The 12,250-nt window shown below is 34.1% G+C and overlaps 2 protein-coding genes across 2 annotated transcripts in view; one reads left to right on the top strand and one right to left on the bottom strand.

Annotated features, from left to right (window-relative positions):
- Nucleotides 1-150: 150 nt before the first annotated feature.
- Nucleotides 151-1,362, top strand: LOC131852921 (dihydropteridine reductase). Its single transcript, XM_059203671.1, has one exon. It carries the CDS (start codon nt 573-575, stop codon nt 1,275-1,277), a length of 705 nt encoding a protein of 234 aa, XP_059059654.1. The 5' UTR covers nt 151-572; the 3' UTR covers nt 1,278-1,362.
- Nucleotides 1,363-4,773: 3,411 nt separating this feature from the next.
- LOC131852849 (uncharacterized) overlaps nt 4,774-12,250 on the bottom strand; it is a 28,607-nt gene continuing 21,130 nt past the window's right edge. The window contains exons 4-5 of the mRNA XM_059203586.1: nt 11,929-12,057; nt 4,774-5,237 (exon numbers count right to left, since the gene is read on the bottom strand). Of these exons, the coding sequence (XP_059059569.1) occupies nt 5,039-5,237; nt 11,929-12,057 (328 nt within the window). The 3' untranslated portion in view covers nt 4,774-5,038. The remainder of the gene's footprint in view (nt 5,238-11,928; nt 12,058-12,250) is intronic.

Raw genomic sequence — 12,250 nt, 5'->3', positions numbered from 1 at the left:
ATGGAAATGTAGTAAAAAATAATAAAATTCTTTGGTTTGCACAGACATGGCAGGTGCAGTTCCTTTGCCATTCCGTTAAAGGATAAACAGAACTAAAAAAAACTAGTTTTGACATATCGAGATGACATATAGTTGTCATTTCAACACGATTGATTTTTGTTCCCTTTTTCTACTTTCATTCATCTCATCATTGAGCTATTTGAGCTTTCAAGATCTTGTTCTCTTAAAATCTTAATTTGATTGTTTCTATCAAAAACATTAATGAAATTATCTGAATATCTAAAATATTTTGTTATCTCTATTGAAAATTGACAAGTAATTTTACTTTATATCTCTCATATACTATCAAACCTAAACAACCTCCAACCTCATCTTTCATTTATCAACTACCGGCGTCAGTTTGTGTCGTGTCGAAGCTGTACAAAAAGAGATAGGTCGGGGTAACCTTCACGCTGCACAAGATAGTGAGTTCGCCGCGTTCGATTGCCCCCGTTCGGCATTTTCTGTTACTGGCGGAATTCATTCAACTCGACTTTAGTTAGTTTTACACCGCGACAGTGTTGATACGCACCATGGCTAGTGGACGAATTGTAGTCTATGGAGGTCGCGGTGCCCTCGGCGCAGCTTGCGTCAACCACTTTAAATCTGCTAACTGGTGGGTAGCCAATATTGATATGAATCCCAATGATAGTGCAGATGTTAATATCACTGTGCCTAAAGAGAGTTCTTGGGTCCAGCAAGAAGAGCATGTCGTGAATGAACTCGCAACGGCACTTCAAGGTCAGAAAGTGAATGCTGTGATCTGTGTGGCTGGTGGTTGGGCTGGCGGGAATGCTACCAAGGAATTAAGCAAGCAAGCAGATTTGATGTGGCGCCAATCAGTATGGTCCTCGACGATTGCGGCGACACTGGCAGCTAAATATCTCACCCCTGGTGGTCTTCTCGCCTTGACTGGAGCAAAAGCTGCCCTTGAAGCAACACCAGGTATGATTGGCTATGGACTTGCCAAAGGAGCAGTCCACCAGCTTACAAAGTCACTTGGAGCTAAGGATTCTGGTCTTCCAGACAATTCATTGGCCGTAGCAATATTGCCAGTCACATTGGACACAGAAATGAATAGAAAATGGATGCCAAAGGCTGATTTCAGTTCATGGACCCCACTTCCTTATGTCGCTCAACTGTTTGATAAATGGATAAAAGGAGAAGAGAGGCCCCCAAGTGGTAGCTTAGTAACACTTGTCACCAAGAACAATGTAACCGAGCTGATCATACAGTAACTTAAATTATTCAGTACCACTGGCCACTAATAAAGGATGAATTTTAGGAAATATTTAAAGGCAATATGATTGTCAGTTTCCATATATATATATATGTTGTAGGCATTTTATTGTGGTTGTAATATTGAATATTTACAAAATGAATGTGATTTTGTTAAAGTTAAGCGATGTCTATTTACATAAGGCATTTTATCTGCCACTTATATGCTTTTAATGTATAATATATTAAATATAATGTTATCAGACAATAAGGGAACAAGTCTCATAATTTTAAGTGTCAAATGCTATTAGTATACACAGTGAATGTAATTTAATTATATTTAAAGCTTAATAAATGTTGTTGAAATATTATCTGGTTTTATTGTGTTAAAAGTTCACTACTGATATGTTTTTGATATGAGGCACAATAATAATTAATAGATAATAGACTTGTAAAGAAATTATATGTATTGATAATAATAAAAAAATATAATTAATGCATTATGTATTATATTATACATTTATAATTTGCATATATTATTTTTATGTAGAATTCATCTTTACAGTAATAAATAATTGTAAATGCAAGAGAAATGACATGCAATTACAATGCATTGTTTTATAATATATTTAATATTAGAAATAGTATTTATGTTTGGTTTTCCCAGTTAACCTATTTGTCAATGAAAATCAATATGGAAAATTATATCTACTTAATACTATACTTTGGGAACTGGAAGGGTAGGATTTTTTGTAATGGAGACTTTTAGCAGTCAGTTTGCTATTAACTTAATTATATTTTCCCTGTGTGAATTTAGTCATTGAATTTATATTTCCAAGTAAACAACTAAGGAATTAGTGACGTACCGGTTTGTTAAACATCAATACCTACACACGTTACGTTGGTTTATTTGTTGCTAGATTTTCCTCTTCAGTTTGCTTGCGTAGATATTATTATACCTGTAATTTGTTGCTTGAGGGAAAAATCGGCTTTATTATGTAGGTACATATTTTTAATCTTAATAAACATTATTAACTTAGATAATCGGATCTCAAGACGAATAATTTTATGGTAAATACGATATCTTCAACTTTCTTCATCTCTCTGAACGTTTCGACTTCGTTGCTTTAACCGTGGTCACGAGTGGACTTAATTTTGAACGTGAAATCTCTTTTATTTAATTCTTGTTTGAAATGAAACTATGTTGTCATTTGAAAACCGAAACAGCAATTAGTAAGAAAACAATTCACTGTCTATGTTTTTATACCGACTTTACACACATACAAATACCGACTTCACTGAGAAAAAAACATACATTTTTCAAAAGATATATGATCCTATAATATAATAACGGTTACATTAACTAGATTACGGAATATTTTCAAATGATATCTTGAGACAGGTTTGTTACAAATAAATAATACAACGGGGTACTTTCACTTTCTCATAACGATTGGAAAGTGGTTTGTCGATGTCATACTGTCATACAATGTAGATATTATTGTAGATTGTAGATCAACAGTAGCGGTCCTGCAACTTCAGCCGCATTGAACAATATCTATACCTATACAATACAGCGGGTCGAAAATGTGGGCGCTGGGGTAGGGGGACAGGAGTGTTAGTAAAGAGGATTAGTTACCCATTGTTCCTTAATACATTCCCCCACAGTCTGCACAGGTCTCCACAGTGTCTCCTGAATAACTTCGCGCTTATTTTTTTATATCAATGGAATGGCAAACATTCTGAGGGCCCATCTCATGGTAAGTGGTAACCGTCGCCTGTATGAATGAGGATGGAAAGGGATTGTTAGTAATGTGGACTGTGAACCACACTGCTAGTAATGTACCATGTCAGGTGGACCTCCACGTCGTTCCCTCTGAAAACCATCATGACATATTCCTAGTAATTTTATCACGATGAGCTAACTCTACTAACTTTATCCTCACTCTATCATGTTTCACTCGTCATCGTATACCGTTGACGCAAGTGAATGCACCATACTATTAAAAATATAAAAAAACACCACTCCTCACCTAAGTTTTAAGTTTATATTTTAATCATTGTATAGAACATACAAATTGTTTTTCTTTTTTCGGACTACTCTAATGCTGTTGACCGCAGCTGATCTTTACAGCTTCACCGGTGTCTGACTTGACTTTTATAATCTGAGTCATTTTATATGTTACGGCGACGGTAAAAATTGCTTAATGTTTACTGTCAGGCGCTTAAAAATGTGCAAATAAATAATACTCGTAGATACTTACCAGTACGGTATTCTTAATTGTCTCCGATTAATAACTTTATTAAACTGCTTTTACCTTCTTCGAACTATATAAATAACTTTCATGAAAAATATACATAAAAGATTACAACTACAGTGGTACTGAAATCGTTATCTACTTTACCAAAATTTCCCCTTAAGTTTAATTACAAATATGAATAAAACAATTTAGAAATTAATAAGATGTAAAGTTTATTGTTCCATGGCTCTAATTTATACTATGTTTTATTATCTATGTTGTTGTTGCTTCTAAACAACTTCTGAGCAAGGTTACACGGGTTCAATTCAATAATTATATTATAAGTACATTTACGTCATGTTTTAAAAAAATAATTTAACACTTAAAAATAAGAAAATTAATTCTAATGATGATTTATGTCATTTGACTCGTATTTAAATTCTAAATTAAGTTTTAACTCATCTATCTCACTTACACATAAATAATTTTACGTAAACATTATTTATTGTCGACATAATTAAATAATTAATAATATTTAGACGGCAGGTTATGAGTAAGCAATATTAAGTATATAAAAGTACCTATAGCTACAACCTACCATCTAGGCACAAAGTCAACCTAAATAAAGAATGTGCTTCTATTCTATTTAATTTCATTAAGTCAATATTTTTTTAAGTACAAGTAGCGGTAGTAGTTTGCCGGTTTCTCCACGGAAAATGCTCACAGAAGACACTAAGCACTAGTAGGCACACTTATTCTATTACCACTCATGGCAAACATCGCTCTAATTCTTTGTCATTAACTAAAGAGTTTTATACCTCTCGTGTCAGAGGTACTATATTACATTATATTAAATAAAATTTACTTCGAATATCCAAACAACTAGTTGAGTCATATCCTCATTTATAAACTTACTATATTAGTTTATAATTAAATAATGTCAACATACATAAATTCGTACAAAAACCCATACAGCTCGGTGGTACTGCCAACAAATCTCTTTTTATAACTGCAATAGCAGCTTTTTTAGAATACATTATGAATAACCACTATATTATGCAAGGCCAAAGGCATCATGATTATTTCTGTGTATATGAAACCATCATCCCGTCCTATCTAATATATTCAATGTAATTCAAAGTAAAGCAGATAACATTATTATTTTTACACTGAATAATTGAAAAAATCTAAGTATAGAATTTAAGGTGGTAATACCACGGGGTAAAAACCACAAAAGTGTTATAATATCTAAAAAGTTTGTTATTTATTTAAAAAAACTACAGAATCTTTCTTCTATTTGTTTCTTTTTTCACAATTTAACAGGATGATGACTGAAACTTCGTAAACTGTGAATGTGAACCACCAAATTTTATAATAAAAATAATCGTTGCCGAAATAAAATTTTACCAAATAAATTACATTTGGTAGGAATAACTTTTGTTATGTAATTCCTAACAAAATGGTATGCGATAATACGATCTTAGCGAAGACAGCTAGGTATTTATAACAGAAATAACATTAACGCCGTTGTCTCAATCTTTCTACCGACCGACCACAGCCCGTACGGTATTCTTGAGGATATCCTTCACAAGTTCTGTTGTCCTGATAATCTTGTAACCAATTTGGTCGATGAGCGTGATGGCCGTGGTATACTGCGGGCCCATGTCCTTGGATGGGCGTAGTGGAAACCGCGTGGGTATGGCATCGGATGCAGCTGCTGTCCACGACACTATTGTTGGTCTGAAAACAAAATAATTCTACAGAAAAGTTTATAAAGTACTGCTGTTAATAGCACCTCCGCCTGCTTTTCTTTAGAGAAATGATGGTCTATAGTTTTATCCTCGTGATCTATCTTCACGCATTTTATTAAAGTCCGTCGAGTCGTATATATATTTGAAGTATAAGAAGAAAAACTCTGGAATCAACTAACGAAATACAGTCATTATACCAGCGCTTCGTCCTCGAGATTAAGATAACTATGTAGTAACGCGCATGGTGCTGCCATCTAACCACTAAATTTGAAAACCTAAATAAAGGGTAGGAAAATTAAAAAAAATAAAAAATATTATGAGGTAGATGTTGAATTACCGTCTCCCTACTGCCGGTCCAGTCATTAGCGTTTTAGTGCTCGGGTCATCAACCACGTTTCTCATAGTTAATTGTGAAAAATACCTATTTTATTTTAAACATGCCTAAAAGACATAAAGAAGACGACTTAGATAGATATATTCGGAAAAAAGTAAGGAAAATTGAACGCAAACTTAGAAGGAAAGCAAAAAAGAAAGAATTACATTCATATTCACAGGATAGTTCGATTACATCGTCACCGTCGGTAATTGTGGGTAAGTTTTTTAACTATTCTTTTTTTAGTTACCTAGAATTATTCAAGCTTATACTCGGATAAATATACTTCGCCGCTTTTTGTTATAAACTCGAAATGAAATTATGAATTTATCGACATTAGAAAATGTGCGGGTTTTTACTCGTAGATAACCTATTTATCTACGAGTAAAAACCTATATATATTTAATGCACTGTGTATAACTCTTGGGGTTATTACCTACAAGTGCCAATCGAGGTGTGTACATTTTGTGGGAATGTTACCGACAACCTCGTAAGGGTTTCGATTGTGTACAGTTTATAGTGACTGTTACCTTCGTGATACCCTCTTGTTTAATTCAATGTTATCGTCTATTACAGACGAGTATGCTAACGAAGTCCTGTCAGCCAATGAGATCAATGTTGAGGAACGCATTGGGGATCCTATACCAAATCCTCTTCTGATCTCGACCGAACCCTCATTAGAGGAAACAACATCAGTGGAATGTACCGCGACGGCAGCAGACCTGCTCAGTACTGATGTACCTATTGAATCCCTGGCTGTAGATATTTTAAATATTTTGGGTGAAGCCCCAATGACAGAAAAGGTATATGGTAACAATATACAAAAAGACATAGCACTTAGGTGGGAGAATATAACACTAAAAGGAATGCAAAAAGAGATCAAAAAAGATTTACTTAATAAACAACTTATCCCTGATAATTGCCGCCGTTTTGATGCGCCTGTTTTAAATCCTGAGGTTAAAGCAGCATTAACAGATATTTTAATAAAAAAAGATAAGGCAATTGAAAATAAACAAAAACAAATAGCAGCCATTATTTCCTCTATTGGACAGTCATTGACACTTCTGTTATCTCAGAAAGACACTGACTTAAAACTAATTCAACAATTGAATGAAGCAGGACGTTTAGCTTGTGACCTACAATATACTGAGTCAATGAATAGGCGCAGCTTCGTGTGTTCATCAATCCGCAAAGATATAAAAACCCACCTATATAACACACCAATAGAAAATAACCTCTTTGGAGATAACTTACCTGATATATTAAAATCGGCTAAGGCTATAAAAAGATCTGGTACAGAAATGAAACATTCTGCACCGTCTACCAGTACATATCAACAAAAGAGACCTCAACAACAACATAATTTAAACTCGAAGCCTCCGGTCTCGTCGATCAGGCAGACGGGTCCAGCGGGGAGGCGCCAGCCGCCTGCCAGCGCGCGGGTGACCCGCGCGCCGAGCCGCCGGCCCCCACCGCCGCCCGCGCCGCCGCAGCGCGCGTATACGCAGCGCTCGCGGAATCACACACACACCCACAAGTAAATTCGGTTAGTCCGTCTGGTAGATTATATTTTTTTTATAATAAATGGCGTCTTGTTACACAAGATCGTACGCTTTTATCATGGGTCAGAGGTTACAAAATACCTTTTTATGAACCTATACGTCAAACAAATGTGTCTTTGATGCCATCGTTGACTTTATCCGATATGAAAATTCGTATCGAGACAATCAATGATCTTTTAAATAAAGGTGCTATTTCGCCGTGTCAGCCAACACCCGATCAATATATTTCTAGTACCTTTTTAATTCCAAAGCCTGATGGTAGAAAGAGATTTATTCTAAACTTAAAATCACTCAATAAACATATTAGAACACAACACTTTAAAATTGAAGATTTTCGATCTACTATTAAGCTTGTCACCAGAAACTGTTTTCTGGCTACCGTTGATATAAAAGATGCCTATTTTTTAATTCCAATTCATCCAAATTATAAAAAATTCCTAAGATTTCAATATCCTACCACTCGCACATTACAGAGTGATTCAAATAATATCAATAGTGAACTTTATGAATTTAATGTTCTTCCATTTGGGTTAAATACAGCTCCGTATGTATTTACTAAATTATTGAAACCTGTAATAGCATTATTAAGGGCTCTTGGCTTTAAATCAACAATATATTTAGATGACATATGTTGTATAGCTGATTCATATGAAGAATGTTTAGAGAATGTTCGTAAAACGATTTTAGTTTTAGAATCATTAGGTTTCATAATAAATTATGATAAAGGTTCTCACAACCCTACAACTTGTTGTGAATACTTAGGGTTCGTGATCGATACTAAGAGGTTCCATATAAGTCTTACAAGTAAAAAGCGACTTCATGTAAAGAACGAGATTTTAAAATTCCAAACATTATCCAGATGTAAAATTAGATATTTTGCTCGCTTGGTGGGTCTCCTCACATCATGTTGCCCTGCTGTTCAATATGGTTGGTGTTACACGAAACAACTTGAAAGGTGCAAATATCTTGCCTTGTTAAAATCTGATAATTATGATACTTATATGAATATACCGGAAGCTATAAATAGTGATTTATCTTGGTGGTTAACATCAATTGGAAATTCTGTCTGTCCGATAAGGAACGACAATTACAAAATAGAAATATTCTCAGACGCGAGCAAAACAGGGTGGGGGGCAACGTGCGGCGGGGAGACCGCCAATGGTCAATGGAGCGATACAGAAAAAGAGTACCATATAAATCAATTGGAGTTACTAGCTGCGTTATTCGGTTTAAAAATATTTGCAAAACATTTATTTAATTGTCAAGTTCTATTACGAATTGACAATACGACAGCCATAAGCTATATAAATAGGATGGGGGTGTTAGGTTCCCTCATTTAAATAGGATAACTAAGGATATGTGGGAATGGTGTGAAGTAAGAAAATTATATATTTTTGCTTCATATGTCAGTTCCAAAGATAATGATATCGCCGACGCAGAATCTAGACGGAATCACCCCGACATGGAATGGGAACTAAGCAATAAGACTTTCAAACGGATAACAAGCACTTTTGGCATTCCTGCTATAGACTTGTTTGCTACACGTCTCAATAAAAAGTGTACAGCTTACGTGTCGTGGAATAAAGATCCAGACGCATATGCCATTAATACTTTAGATTGGCAGGAGTTAAACTTTTATGCCTTTCCTCCATGTGCGGTAATATTAAAAACGTTAAGAAAGATATTATGATAACGCTCAAGGTATTGTGGTTGTACCCCTATGGACAACACAACCTTGGTATCCACTTTTGAAAGTTTACTAGTATCAGATATATTAACTTTTCAACCTGAAGATGAACCTATTATTTCAATTACCCACAGCAATCGCCATCTGCCCAGATTTACCCTGGTTGCTGGCAAGTTATCCGGACGGCACTATTGAAGCGCGGCGTTCCCCCTACATCTACCGAAGTGATGGGTGCCTCTTTATCTGATAATTCAAAGAAGCAATATGATATCGCCTACAAGCGATGGTTTTCTTTTGTTCTGCAAATAATTTAGATCCATATGAAAAATCAGTGCCATGCGTTTTGTCCTTTCTGACAAAATACTTTGAACAGGGTTTACAATATGGTACATTAAATTCTTATCGGTCTGCATTATCTTTAATATTAGGTTCTGATTTAGGCTCCGATGATATGATTAAACGTCTGTTTAAAGGTTTTTATAGAATGAGACCTACAATGCCGAAATATAATTTTACGTGGGATCCTTCAGTAGTTTTGGAATACTTTTCTAATAATTTATCTAGTAATGAGTTAAATTTAGAGAAATTGACAAAGAAAACTGTAGTGTTGATTTCTCTAACTACAGGAAGTAGAATGCAAACGCTCACAAAAATTGAAATAAATAATATAAAAATATTGTCCAATCATATTTTGATTAATATAACCGATTTAATCAAAACATCAAAAATAGGAGTATCTCAACCTTGTTTACATTTGCCTTTTTATAACGATTGTCCACAAATATGCCCAGCTGAAACATTAAAAGCTTACATTGAAAGAACAGAACCCCTAAGAATGAATGAATCTCGATTATTCTTGAGTTATAAAAAACCACACAGGGCGGTAGGATCTCAGACCATTAGTAAATGGATCAAGGAAACACTTTTTGACAGTGGTATTGACACTAGTTTATTTTCCGCCCACTCCACCAGGCATGCCTCAACATCAGCTGCATTTAGATCCGGAATATCAATAGATTTAATTAGGAAAACAGCGGGCTGGAGTCATCGGTCTTTGGAAAGTTTTACAATAGACCAGTGTCAAATAATCATGACGAAGATTTTGCTAGGGCAATTCTTAATGGATGTGACAATTAAGTCAATTAGTTCTCTATGATTTATCAATTAATTTACCTTTACGTTTATATAGTGTCAAAAATATTTTTTTTAATAAATAGATTTTTTTTTATAATAAACATTTATATTGTAAATCACTGAAATTTGTTAGTGATTTAAAAATAAGTACTATTAATGTATTACCTTTAACTTAATTATTATCATGGTAAATTTATTACTGAATATTTATATAATAAAGATTATGCCATATTAGTAATGGATTTGTTTTTATATTTAGTATTTGAACTAAATTTATTTTATTTCATGTTTTTAAATTTTATATGAATCTAGTTATGCACTGCTGTACACGTTACAGAGCTTTCAAAGTCTACATAGTTATCTTAATCTCGAGGACGAAGCGCTGGTATAATTGATGATTAAACGAACTTACCTGAAGTGAAGTTCTATCACAATTATGGCTGCGCTTCGTCCGAAGAGATTAAGACCCTCCCAAACCCTTTTTTACCCCCTGAATTATCTGTAACGTGTGATTCTTTTACACCCTACGTGGACTTTAAACTAAATGACTGGACCGGCAGTAGAGAGACGGTAATTCAACATCTACCTCATAATATTTTTTATTTTTTTAAATTTTCCTACCCTTTATTTAGGTTTTCAAATTTAGTGGTTAGATGGCAGCACCATGCGCGTTACTACATAGTTATCTTAATCTCTTCGGACGAAGCGCAGCCATAATTGTGATAGAACTTCACTTCAGGTAAGTTCGTTTAATCATCAATTATATTGCCTTCCATCGGCGAGAAAAGGCAAGAAACGGAGAGAAGGCAGACAGACATAATTTCGTATTTATAATATTAGTAACAATATGTATTAGCTGTTGTTACTAATATTTTAATAGTTTTTTTTTCTTAAATAAAAGACAACGTATTTCCGTTGGCGTGACATTAATTTCATAAAGAGTCGTCCAGCCGGTTAGTCTACAAATCTAACAAACAGAGAGACAAATAAACTTTCCTACTTAATTTTTTGTATGGACAAGCGACTAAACGAGTTTATTTTTTTTTAAATAATAAATTTGTTCTTTTATATAACTTCGTTGAAACTTTTAAACTGAACCTACATACCTACATAATAATAGTGTTGAACAGACATTAAATAAAATATTATAATCATTATTCAATAGCGAGACATCACGAATAACGTACTACACCAATATGTAATATGTAAATTACAAAATTTAATAATTGTTATTAATTTGCAAAACTGGACGTGAACTTTGAACTTATGCAATGCGTGTGAGTATTAACTAGGCATCTATTAAGTTTTCACATATAAAATAAGCACTGGCATAGTATTAAATTATTTATTACCTCCTTAATTCTGATAGCATTTGATTCGAGGTTTATAGGTAAAGTAACTTATACATATTATTACGAAATGTATGTAGCCATGTATGTAAATCATTTAATTGAGTCCCCTTTATTTATTTATCAAGCAAACTAATAAAGCTATATAGTGATAATATATTTATACTCATAAATGAATTCCATTTTGGATTTCGATTGGATTAATTATTTAAAAGTTGTCTCCCTGTATATTATATTCCCTATATATTTTGCTATATACCTGGATAAACATGACATTATGATGGCCGAATAATCTTGATTTTTCAGGTTGTGTCAAGCGGTTATGATAAATTGGCTTATTAATGCCATGGGCTTATTAACCTGGCCTCATTAACATCTTATCCTCCACTGATGTTCCACCAGCGTACACCGTTAGCGCAGGCGGGTGCACGATTCCATTAAAAAGAAACTTTCTACTAGGTACAGAAAGAGCAATAAGATTTTCTTTTAGAATGCACTTTTTTAACATACAGTTTCTGTTCTTTATTTATTATCTGTACCCAGTAAAGAGTATTATAAATTATTATGATAGTTACCTAGGCTGATTCACAGGCCGCATTGTATTCGGTGATATGGGTCTCATGTAGGGCGGGGGTGTAGTCGGTCGTGTGGTACCTGCCGCTGAGGACGGACTGCCCACCATTAGTTCACCGTCGTCTCCAAATCTGTAAAGCAAGAGTAATCGAGATATAGAACACCTATTTTTTATTAGAAATTCCTTATTTATGAGAATTGTAATTTATGAACATTTGCTTTCGTATATTTATGAAAGTTTATGTTCATTAAGGGTTTGCTATAATAATGAACACATACATACACTGCTGCGGAAATGCAGAGTGCATTTATATATATATATAT

The sequence above is a fragment of the Achroia grisella genome, unplaced genomic scaffold (genome assembly GCF_030625045.1).
Source record: "Achroia grisella isolate CSIRO2021 unplaced genomic scaffold, CSIRO_AGI_Agris_v1 utg869, whole genome shotgun sequence".
NCBI lineage: Eukaryota > Metazoa > Arthropoda > Insecta > Lepidoptera > Pyralidae > Achroia > Achroia grisella.
Note: the sequence above shows the minus strand (reverse complement) of the source record. Positions and strands in the feature narration are given on the sequence as shown.

Excerpts from the sequence above, each read along its gene's own strand:
- LOC131852921 (XM_059203671.1), top strand. The coding sequence starts at position 573 with ATGGCTAGTGGACGAATTGTAGTCTATGGAGGTCGCGGTGCCCTCGGC.